The sequence below is a fragment of the Leptosomus discolor genome, chromosome 7 (assembly GCF_034619465.1).
Source record: "Leptosomus discolor isolate bLepDis1 chromosome 7, bLepDis1.hap2, whole genome shotgun sequence".
Taxonomy (NCBI): Eukaryota; Metazoa; Chordata; class Aves; order Leptosomiformes; family Leptosomidae; genus Leptosomus; species Leptosomus discolor.
In genome coordinates, this window is record NC_141397.1 from 48,826,282 (window position 1) to 48,838,991 (window position 12,710).

Consider the following 12,710-nt stretch of genomic DNA (forward strand, 5'->3'; position numbering starts at 1 on the left):
CCGGCGGCCAGCGGGCGGGGCTCCCCGGCGCTGCGGGGCCGCCGGGCCGCTCCGCGGGGACTGGCGGGGCCAGGCGGGAGGAGCCGTGGGCGCGCGGGGCGGCTGTGCGGGAACCGCGTAGGCAGAACAGGGCGGCGCAGTCTCGGCCCTGCCTCAGCAAGGCCCCTCCGGGTCCACCCGCAGCCGTAACGCCGCCACTCCCGAGCCCCAACAGCCAACGTTAAAGCGGGCAGTCCCAGCTGCAGCGCGGCGAAGCAGCAGCGCCGGGAAGGTGAAGGGGCCGAAAGATTCTGCTCGGCAAGGCAAGGAACGTCAGCGCCTCGGGAGAGCAAAGCAAAGGCACAAAACCCCACAGCAGCCAACGCTGTTCTGTGCCCAGGACAGGGTGCTCTGCCAGCGCAGGGGCTGTAGCGACCGGCAGCAGGACGGTCCCGCTCTGCCCGCTCGGTGGCGGCCGGCAGGGCGGCAGCAAGGGCTCCTCGGCCCTGCCCCCACACCCCGGCTTGCCCTCCAGAACTGCACAGATCAAGTAGAAATATTTTCAATCTGCAGTTGCGTTCAAATTTAGAGTTCTCCGCATACCTTGTTTCATTCCAAGGAATCCTTGGGACACGCTGTCCCGTTTCCTGTCACTGCTGATGGTAGCAAACCAACTCATATCAAGTGTGCTGAATTAGTGTGCTCACTTGACAGCACCACATCGCACTGAATTTACAGCTGAGAAGCAGCAGCTTCTTCAATTACCAAAATGATTTTGCAAATAATATCTGATTGCAAACCTTGATTTTATTACAGGGCTTCATACCTGGGCAACTTCAATGCTCAGCAGATCAGGTAGCCTTGGGACTACTCCTAAACTAAAATGGAGCCGTCGAAGCTGTGGACACCCATGTGGATGCACAGAGGGCAGGTGAGGTGGCTTTACGGGACAAGCAACCGAGTGGTAATAGACAGGCCCTCTGCTTGGAATCAGTGGAAAAGATTTGATTGTCCATTTTTATGATATATATGAACGGGATTACAAAACTGGAAGTGTTTAACTTACTGACCAGGAATGTCTCCCAAACAGATACAATTTTAAATTCTCCAGGTTACATATGCAACTTTTCAACATGAACTCTACAAAATGTCTGATTTAATTCATTCACAGCTTGAAACAATCACCCCACAAACACAACCGAACTGTCCGTATCCAACTCATTCACAAACCTAATTATAGCTCTTTAAGAACTAACTTGAACTACTATACTGAATAATTTTAACAGAATGGGCCATCTTCACAAAGACAACTTGCCACTTAAACCAGGATTTTGCCTAAGTAATGGAGTACCTTAGTTGTTGTCAATTAACTTCATGAGGCACCAAAGTTCTGCCTACACCCAAGAGCCTGTCAGTCTTTTTAGCACGGAGCATGCTTGCAGTTTCTCCCAAGGGGCACAATCTACAATAAAACACTAGAATAATACCTAACGCTTATGTACAGATCTACCCCCAAGGCTGAGAACAGCAACAATCATCTCTGTTCTCCAAAACATGAGAGGAAGCATCCATTTTGCATTCAGTAACCCAAGAGCATCCATTCACTAAAGAACGAGAACCAGGGCCAATTTTTTCTGCCTGGGAGAATCAAATGCACGTCTCCTAGAGGAATAATTTTTATCACTAGTCTGCCAGGTACTTTCAGATAAGGAAATTAAACATAGTCAGCCCAGCTTGCCATAGCTGAAGAATTTTGATGAACAGTAAGAATCTATTATGTCAAAGACTGAGTAAAAGTGTAAGTGAAAACAACTTTCAGAAAGGAGATACGCAGACTGTGCTGTGTGGTCTATTTAAAATATTTTACTCAATGACCATCCTTGCACAAGCAGTCCCTGGCCATTAGTCAAGATCCATCTCAGATCCAATGAGTATTCATTTCAAGCAGAGGAAACAAGCTCCAAAGGGAGATCCTTTAGCCAAAAGAGCCTGTTGCCTATGAGTTAAAGGCACAAGTGTAGGAAAATAAACTGTCTGTTGAACAGGAATTGTTCACTAAACGAAGTGAACAACGTTCTGAGTTAATGCTCTACTGAGCACTGTGATATTTCTTCTAGGCACACCTAGAAAGAAAAATCTTGTTCCCTTCAGAATGAGGCAGTAAGTCTTTTTACGAAGATTACAAATTTGGATGTGCTTTGATTCTGCAACCATCACGTTTAAAACATCAAATTCCTTAGTAACTCTGTATTGCGTTTCGACACACCAGGTTCTAGAAATGCTTCTTTTTCCCAGACATCATCTAATCAAGGAATTAAAAAAATATTGAAAGTATTCTAAATAGCCGTAATCAAAAAAAGCTACAGCAGGAAGACCACAGTATTTCCTAACAAGCACAGGAAACAAGCAAGTCATAAGAAAACAACGCTCAAATAAACCAAACAACCTGTCAACCTGTTCAGGAACAGCAATTCAGATTTAAAAATCAGCAGAAGTGACACAGCAGTACTTGAAGATTAGATTGCAATACCTAAGCAGTCTGTGAGCATTAACTTCTGTAGCAAAATAACCTGAGGTTATGCATGGCCACTACAGGTCATGGACACAGAGATAAAGGAAGCCTGACCAAACACATACTGGAACAGCAGCAACAGAGTAACTGCTTCAGACGGTTCAGCGGAAAAACTCAGCGAGAAAAGAGATTTCAAAAGTGAAGCCTGTGAACGGAAAAAAAACAGAGAAAGTAATTTTACAGCGCAAGGGTCAAGTGACTAGTTCTTTTGATTCGTATTTTTAGTAGAAAAAGCCAGAAAATTTCCCTTGCATAACTACATCTAGTGGTGCTAATGCTACAGAATGAGGCTGCAGTTCTATGGGTACAGAAAGTGCAACAGCTGAGCTGGTGTTTCAAGACATTCTGCAGTTTCAAACAGCATCCCCAAAGATCCAGGCCGCAGTCTACTGTTACTAGGCAAAGTGGCAGAGCAGTAGGTTTACCCAGAACAGTCCAGCATTTTTCAAAATTAAACCCAGTAAAACCAGGATTACACAGTAGATTTCACAGTATAATAAAAGATCAGAGTTCATTTAAAAAAGGAAGATAAATAAAATTTGCAAGGAATTTTCTATGTGCTCATGGCTTAGCGATGGAATCTGAAGTGTCCCTTTAATGCAATATTGGTACTAAATTAGTATGTTTAGAGGCAAATAATGAACAAACACAGACCACAAATAATCACCTTTTTTGAAAAAAAAAAAAAATTACATGCAACTTTTCTAAAGAAAATTTTCTAGCACTTGAAATCTGATGCTTTCAAGAAGATCCTTATTTGAGCAAATGGCCTCTCCTGCTCTTGAACATATCATAAATCCATCATGCTTCAGTCTAAGAACACCGTGAAGGCACATTATGAACAAGCCCAGATATGCAGCAATAAATTGCCTTTATTTTTAGTCTGGCAAGTGAGTTAAATAATGGATAAAACAATAAAAACTGTATTCACTAGGAAGTTCACAAAGCCCTGTTAAGAGACAGTGGATCTGAATGCCTGGTTGGGAGTTTCTTCCTCCTTCCTTAATTTCCAGAGTTCAACAGAAAAAGTAAGCAAAGGATACTTCAGATTGAAAGTAAGAGACAGCTTTGATACTGGCATGCAAGTTTTTCCAGCTTTTACAGAATATTTGATTCTCCGAGAAGAATAAGCCAACATGAACAAGATGCTATATCTCAACAGAGATGTCAGTGATTTTTAATTATACCTGAAGGTTAAAAAAAAAAAAAAATCATTAGACCATAACATTTTAGAAAATATAGAAGAATGGAAGTAATAAACAGAAGCAAAATCTAATAAGAGACTGGGATAAGGATCACTGAGGTATTACTACTAACAGTAACGTCCTAGACTTTATAGTTATTCAATTCAGTTATTCTCTGAACAAATCAATTTCTTGTCCCACAGAAATTATTTGAAAATGTTGCACTTCTTTTAGTCTTCTTCCCTGGTATCGTGACACAATAATCACAAAATAATGAAACGCAAAGGGCAGTTATCTCACCAGTGCGTAATAAATTGAATCTCAAAGGCCTAAAATGTAATGTTCTGCATAGTTTAGAAAACTAGGAAGATACTGTAGCTCCATCCATTTTCTGTTTAGACTCTTAAGTCTGATGCACCTAAACTGTCGTGATGAGATAGCAATCATTCTTCCAGCTAGTACATGCACTTGTTTATTGCAGTGAGTAACAGCAAACCAGTATTTACTTAGAAAGGCTGATCAAAGTGTTTCCTTAATTGTAAATCCTCAAGTTTTCTAATACTGATAAGGGGTTGCAGTTTTATTTTACTGGAATTGTACAGCTGTTCTGACTGCCAACACACTGTTTTAGAGTCAAAAGTGAGTGATCTAGAAATGCTAAGATGAAACAGGATAGGATAAAATATAATTATTATTGTAAATTATCCTGAACACTTATAAAAGCACCACAAGATACCACTGACCATGAAGACATGCTTAACCTTCTCTCCCATTTGGAGTACAACAGAATCTGGGAACTTTAAGGGCAGGGTAGAAATCAGGAAATTCAGCACATTGTTCACCACCAAGGAAAGAAAAAAAAAAAGGGCTTATTTTATCCTCTAAATATTTTTACTATGCTCTCTTTTCCCCTCTGAAAACCTGAAGATCTTCCAATCTCTGTTACTGACACTTGCACGTCAGTAATAAAACATCTACCGATGTGGATGTATGAAATACATTTTGAACATTTAAATTCTGAGTCTCCCAAAACTGAACCAACCATACACAGTGAAATGAGCAATAATAGTCATTTAGTAAACATGTGAGAAGTAAGTCTTAATGTATGCTTCTTTTCTATGTATACAAATAGAATTCTCTTACCTTTTGTTGGACTCTGGTTCTGATCTATAAATCCTTTCAAGTCTCCATTTGTGGAAGTCACACCAACCTGAACAAAACATTTTTGAAGTCTTAAAATATGATAAACCTTTCTGTTTTCTAGTATGCAACCAACAGTATTATGAAAGTAATCTGTTCTGTGTTTCTGAAACATCATAATACTATGCATATCAGAGTCTAACAAGAGCATGAGATTCAAAGCAAAGGATCCAAGACATTTACTGTGTATATATAAATACAAACTCTAAATTTAACTAGGTTCTTACCTAAAAAACCCCCTACATATTCTGGTACTGTACTATATATGACCTAAGAGCACATTCTGGCTATTATGGTGTAAGTCACTGTCCCTTCCAAGTCAAACAGAGCAGTTGCCACCAATTACACAGCAGAAATCTGCCTGATGCCCAGTATTCTCGGCACTAAGCCGCAGGGTCTACAGGTCCGAGGAGATGTGACTATTGATGCATTTTAAATACGTTCTCTAGTCTTCAGAGATAAACTGATTTACCCCGAAGGTAAATTACCAGAGACATGGAGAACTTAAATCATATACAGAATGGCGCATCTCAGATTTTGGCACGTACACAAAGCATAGAAAGGTGGAGTTCGTACAGAAAAACGCAAGATTGCTCTTCCTGGATGAGGGAAGGAAGAGACGGAAAGTCCCTCAGATCCCAGCTAGCAAGGGATGGGCCCAGCAACAGCAAGTAATGGTAAGGCATTCTGCAGTTACAGAGCATTATGCTTGCACCACCTTAGTAACCTCTCGAACAAAGCTCAACAAAGCATTTTGATTTGCTTCCAAGACAGAAGCTGTGGTAAACACTGAGGGACTGAGCTCCATTGGAGGAGTAGGCAATTAAAATACTACACAAAATCTCTTTTCAAAATATTATAAAATTTCAGTACTTCTGTAAATAATTGGGACAAAGGGTTCAGGTGTCCAAGTTAAGAAAAAACAATCATACAATCAAGGATCGAATATTTGCTTTATTTTACAGATGTATGTAGTAATAATGGAACGTGTGCTAGGGCCACTTGTAGAATTTTAATCATATCAAATTAGAGAATCATTTAATTGCAGGCAAATTAAACAGCAGTAACATAACAATAAAAGAAACTACACAAGAACAAAAAATACCCACTACAAGCATTCAAGCGCTCAGTTCTGCTAGAGAACTACTACTTGGCAACTAATTTTTGAAGGGGAAAATCTGCACCCATCATTGTGACAGACTCTTTTGAAACTACTTCTATTAAGATTTTTTCACCATCAGGAGCAACATACAAACATTAACTGTTGCTCCACTACCCTGATAGTGAAATACTGCCTAAATAAACTAAGTCACGTGCTTCTGTGAACAAGCCCTTAGAGATGCTCAATATAGTTCATCAATTTATCCCAAGTGTCGTCTGTATCAGACTTGCTCTTTCCCGTCACACCCCACTAGACAGTCATACACTATTTCCAATGGACAACCAAGTGCTTTGGTTGTTGCAGACTATGGTATCACTAGAAGTTGCTTTTGAAACAGAGCAAGTCTGCTTCCTATTTTCCTCTCAGTTTTCCCGTTTGTCTCCCACCAGGTGGCAGCGGTGCAGAGGCAATGCAGCCGGGCAAGGGAGGACGTGAACAGGAACTCCTGGTTTCGAGCAGGGGAAAGAGGGGGATGACATGAAAACAAACGCAAGACGTCCAGGTCCATATGGAAAACAGCAGCGTTCTAATATTCTTCCCCCGCAGGGGGCTTGGGCGGCAAGGAAAGCTCACGTGGTAAGAGGTCACTGTGATTCCTTACACTGAAAATGTATTCTTGAGGAGATCTTTAAAATAAAGGTTGGAAAGGTTAGTAAATTGCACAGCATATAGCACTGAAAGGGCATTACGACTGCAAAGCCAAGATGAAGAGCCAGCACTCTTGGGTCATACTACTGCTGTCTTTGCACAATAAATAACAATTCACCTTCTCCCTAGAACACCTGCCTCTGCAAGAAACAGAAGACAAATAGGAGAAAATTTTTATCTGGAGAAGGAACAGGGGAGCCACAGGGACAAGTATCAAGTGTCAGATACAAGGCCTTAACTCATTCCAAAAGAAAGAATAAGAACTATGATTCCCAAGAACATCTTCAGACAGCACTGCAATTTGTTCACAATTGAACCTCTGGCTCTAGATTTACAACTGTACATTTCCCTATTGATTCATATTGGTGCTTCAGTTAAACACTGAGGATGATACGCAAATGCACTGTCAGCCCAAGACGACTCTCCAGCTGTTATGAAAATTCAAAATTTTATTTAATTTATAAAATTTAATTAAATTTACATTTAATTTTCTGAAATATTTACATTATTTAATTGATTAAATATTTAAGGAAATGTAATAAAGTACTTTTTTGTGTGTATCTTGTACTTCAATGATCCAAATGATACAACATTACAGCAGAATTTTAGTTTGCATAGAAATATGTATTTTCATGATGATGGTCCCAGTAACACATTTATAAAAAGCATCCAATGAACAGGAGCACTTCTCAATTTTATAATCTTCATATCTAAGTTTAGAAGAGCTTGAAAACAAGCTTGAATTTCATGAGAACTTAAATGAGAAATGTGGCAGATCTAAAGGAATTTGTTCCTCTTACAGAAGAATTATCATAACTAAGCCCTCAGAAGAAGGAAAGTGTGATGCAGTATTACAATACTGCAGCAGAATGAGAACTTTATAGTATTCCATATCGATGTTAAGAGAGGTGCCAGGCCATGTTGTTATCTGGAGACTGTACCACGCACTGCTTTTGGCAATCTTGTTATTTAACCACTCCTAAGCTGAAACCAACAAACAATCCAACGCTTAGATAAGTATAATTTATTACTTTTTGTACAGCTCTCACATGATGTTTCTGCTCTGTAACACTGCCCCACAGTGTCTGGATTACTGGGTACGGCAGGAGCTGGACTCTTGCTTCTGTCCATTTGCACCACGACGACTCCAGCCATAAAGTAAGATGAAGCAAAGCACCTGGCCAGCCTTTGCATCTTATTAAATATTTTAATCAAGTCTTTTTTCCCCTTTTCCTAGTAGGTGACTAAGAAGTTTCCAAATGGGCTAAGGGGAAAGAAAAAAAGAATCACAACCAGAGTCTTGGATGGGACAAACTGTCACAAGCTGCTCTTGTAGCTTATCAGCCTTTTCCACTGCTTGACATGCTAGTAGTTCAGGTAGCAAGTCTCCACCTGCAATCCTCCCCTTTCCTTACAGAAATTAACTTTCCCATTAACCTGAAAAGATTTTGTTCTCTCTGCTCCAGAATTAATTCAGATTATAGCATGTAGAAGTTGTAAATGGGTAGGGAATCCATTAACTGCTCATTTTCTTACACCTGCAAGCCCTAGCAGGCTCATTTGTAGATATGCTGTAGTAGTATCACTTACAGAAACAACTCAAGTAGGACCTAAAAAGGGCTCCTTCATCATAAGCTAAAAGAAACCTGCATGGACTACCAGTGCAGAACAGCTAGTGTCCTTTAAATTGTTTTTGAAGAGTTTCCTGTGTAAGACAGACATTCAGGTTTGTTTAAGGCCCTCTTGACCAACTTCAGCAGTTAAACTCGTTTTCTTCCATACTGGCATGTGAAAGGAGAGCTATTCTAGCCATTTAACTGACCTCATCTATGACAAGACAAGCACCCTCTGAGAAGCAGTGACAAACAACTTTACAAGCACATGTGTATAAATATATAAATTCAGATCAGACAATCAAAACTAACAGTCTTACTCAAAATAATCCTCTTGAGTCATATTATTTATTATTTATTTTGTCCTAAAAATAAGTTTACCATGAGCATTTGCTCTTTTTTTCCCCATTTCTCAATACTGTTTTGGTGCCTTCTTACCTGAAGGACAGATGGAAATAGAAGTACAAAACAGGCAAGAAAAAATATATAAGCAAAGAATGAAACAACCGATTATGACAGGGCGATTCAAATTACATCTGGGTACAATGTGTATGCCAAGCACATAAACATCTCATCTCCAAGAGAACCCATAACTATTATTCAACAGTTTATGATTCATAGCTGTTTTGGTTGGATTTTTTTTCTAAAGAAGGTCAAATTACCCATAAGCAATGTTCCATAAGCAGATACCAGAAAGTGCCTTTAGAGAAGGCAAGCAGTGAGCCCAGTCTTGATAGTTCTCCCATGATGTACTCAAAAAGTTATCATGGAAAAACAGTGATGGGGAATGTTATTCATCTTACATTCAGTCTACAGAAGCACAAGCTTCCTTGGAGACAAGGTGGCTCAACAGAGCTTATGCATGTGAGATCAAAGACATTTTAGCCTAAGCTCACTGCACTTGGGTTTTGCAATGCATTAGGAGCACAAACATCCCTAGACTACTGTGTCCCAGTTGAGGGGTAGCGATTTCAAAACAGAGAGGTGACAGCTTCCTGATGCATACATATTTGATGAAAGATATGTGCCCTTTAAGAGCTTCACAGATGTCCAAATTCCAGTACTTTAAAGTTCCCTTTCCTTGATGCTTCAACAGAAAGAAAAAAAAAAAAAAAAAAAAGAGATGGAAATACTTCTGCAGAGAAGCTCTCTTCCTCAACTCACTCTGCAGATCATTAAAATATTTCAGCCAGTATAACAGAAAAACACTAACCTTACATTTGAAACAGGTTTTGGGCTGCAGAAACCCATAGACATAAGCTAAACTCTGGAACTCTGCAAATTTAGAAGCATTCTTGGGCCTTCTAACAGCAACAGACAACACTACAGCTGACACTGTTGGCCTGAGTGTGCAGTTCTGAGTAACTGTGGTTGGGAAATCCTGAAGAAGTGCTACAAATAGGGACAGAAAGCATATGACCACCCCTGTTTTTACACTGTTATTTATTTTGCAAATCCTTTGAACAGGTAGACTGAACAAACATGAAAACTGAGTTCTACTTTCAGCTGCACCACAGTAACTGATTTTTTAAAAATAAACCGAAATATTAGCTAAATAACTGGGTTTTCATAGTTTCATTTGCAAAATTTCAAAGAATACATACCAATAAAATATGATTTCTATAAAATAACTATAGCCTTGCATTAAAGTAAACAACAACTCCCCCCACATTTCTGTACTCAGCACAAGAGTAGGTTGCCCAGACTGAATGTCATATGTCTGTCCTCAGAGGTTTTCAAAACCCAAAGCCCTGAGCGGCCCTGAACAAAGCACCAAGCAACTGGGTTCTGAATTCAAGTGTCAAAGAGCTTTATGCAACGCACCAGAGTAGATGCCCTCCTGAGATCCCTTCCAACCTATGTCACTCCATGGCTCTATCACACAACACTCCCTGGATTTCATTGGCATTGCTATTTATCCTCTGACTGCATTGAACAAAAGGTCAAAACCACAAATGATTTGGATTTGTGCAGCTGTTCCACATGCATCAGCAGAATTACCTATTTATACTACAGTTGAATATGGCCCATGAAATAAGTCAAAGGGATTTGCATATACACATCAACTTATTTTCTGGCTTGGTCAGCTTGAACCAAACAGTCAGACAGATACAAGACATCTGAAGCCTTACCTAGAATTACACACCAAATGAAACTACTAATAAAGCCAGCAGAAAAAAAAATTCTGACACTTGAGAATTAGTTTAACTAAACTATGCCCTTGCCATCATCTAACCAAATATGCACAAAAGCTTTTGCAGTTACTGAACAGAGAGCCATCCTAGGGTTACCTGCGCTTCTATTGTGGAGTACTTATTCAGTCACGTGCGTTCCTAAACCTGTTCAGAGTTAAATAGACTGCAGGATGCCCTGTCAAAGGCAGTCTCAGGGCCTAAAATCATACTCAGCACTCTGACCACCAAGCTTAATCAGAACTGTTCTCTATACAAACTGTGTACCCCAGGAAGCACAGCTAATGAGGCAGAAAATTAAGGTCAGGATGTTAGACATTTCATAAGCTTCCTCAGAACTCAGGATAGGGGAGTCAAATACAGAGCCTCTAGACAGCACACTACAGGCTTGTTAATGTGGCAGACAAAGAAGCAGGAAGGCCCTCAGTCTTCTGGAAACCAAGAGTGTATCGACTAGTAAAGAAACATGCTGTCTTTCTGTTAGTTCTTGAGTTTTGAGGCTCAGACTCAGTAGAAGGATTTTATTCTGGTGCAAAGGTTAGATGCTTCAACAAAATGAGAAGCTCTCCTGATAAGTTTGGAGCAATGTTAGAGGAATCATAGAATCACACAACGTCTGAAGTTGGAAGGGACCCGTAAGGATTGATAAGGAAACAGCATAAAAGCATTGCCCCTGTTACCAACCTGACCTATAGCTGAGTAAATTCCATGTCCTTAAAGAGCTTCTAACCAGCTTAAATTTATCAAAACACTGCAGGAGATGATGGGATACACATTTGTAGTATACAAAAATTGAAAAAGATTTTTGAATTTGAAATCAAACACAAAGACCTTCAAATTCTGAAAGTCAGAAGTGCCAATATAAAAAGTAATACATATTGTATTATTATACTTACATTTTTTGCCGTCATGTCAGACAATATTGTTTTCTATTCTGTAAAACCATCAGATATCCCTTTTCATCTTCACAGAATCTTTAAAATGAGCATCCTGTAAGAAAGTTAATAAAATAATTTGGTTAAAACAAATATATTTTCAGTTACCTCTCTAGCTGAAACCCTGCATCTCTAGAGGATAGATTTTTTTTTTTTCTTATCTTTTTGATAAAATCAATCACTACAACAGTGAGGTTTCACACAGATACCAGAAATGCACATTGCTTGGAATAGGCGGAGATGTAATCTTATATATAAAGGCCCAGCTTACATAGAGGCCTAACTATATTAATGTGCTAGCAAAGCATGTCATACTATTACTAAAGTCTTGTGATTAAAACCATGCAATCATTTGCATCTAATGCAGATTGACTCTAAAAGTGGAAGTGAATTAATTCTCTCCATCATATCTTTAGCCTCCAAGAACTGAGAAAGCTTCTAATTCCACCACTACAGACAACCAAAGATCTTGATAAAAAGTAGGAAACACTATAAAATGTATATACAGAGCAAACACGAAGTATTTCTAGGATACATCCAAAACTATTCCTGTTCAAACTCATCGTTTTAATATTTTCAGGCTTTTTTATTAACCCAATGTAATTAGGATCACATTAGAATTCCAGGAAAGGCAAATATTTCAGTATACTGAAAAATACTTAAAGTGACTTCTTTTTTAAAATCAAAGCTTCCAGAAGTCTTACAGAAAACAGAGGAAAACAGATTACAAATCAATGCTGGCAGCACAAACCATTTTAAAGACATACTTAACTTGACAAAGCATTTAAGTACTTCGGAAGTACTTTATGAATACTACTTGCTATTAAAAAACGGCCTACAGAAGACGTATGAATTGCACTTGGATGTGTAAGACAGGGAGAACTGTTCACACTTTCAGTGTGGAATCAATTCAGCAAAATCTTTTGGAAGATGCCTAAAATAGTTACCAAATACGAGTCCCGACCATGTACAGCCAAACTCACCTACAAAACTCAGCTACAAAAGCAGGGTGCAATTCATGCTATTTCCTCTGTATTTTAACCTATACAAAGTTTGAGAATCCTTCTAGATAAGTGCGAAAAACTGTTTCAGTAGTGTGTGTAGCTAACGGGGAACTACCATCACAGCATTAGTGGTTTTGGACAATCCAGAAGAATTTTAAATTCTAGGATGTTTCTATAGATCCCTCGGTTTAATGAGACATCATATCAATTAAACTGTTATT

At 39.3% G+C, this 12,710-nt stretch overlaps 1 protein-coding gene across 2 annotated transcripts in view; it reads right to left on the reverse strand.

Annotated features, from left to right (window-relative positions):
* TFDP2 (transcription factor Dp-2) overlaps window positions 1-11,461 on the reverse strand; it is a 44,292-nt gene extending 32,831 nt beyond the window's left edge. For both annotated transcript variants that reach the window (XM_086468009.1, XM_086468010.1), the window contains exons 1-2: window positions 11,447-11,461; window positions 4,879-4,945 (exon numbers count right to left, since the gene is read on the reverse strand). In XM_086468009.1, coding sequence (XP_086324135.1) covers window positions 4,879-4,945; window positions 11,447-11,461 — 82 coding nt within the window. The remainder of the gene's footprint in view (window positions 1-4,878; window positions 4,946-11,446) is intronic.
* Between the last annotated feature and the right edge of the window lie 1,249 nt (window positions 11,462-12,710).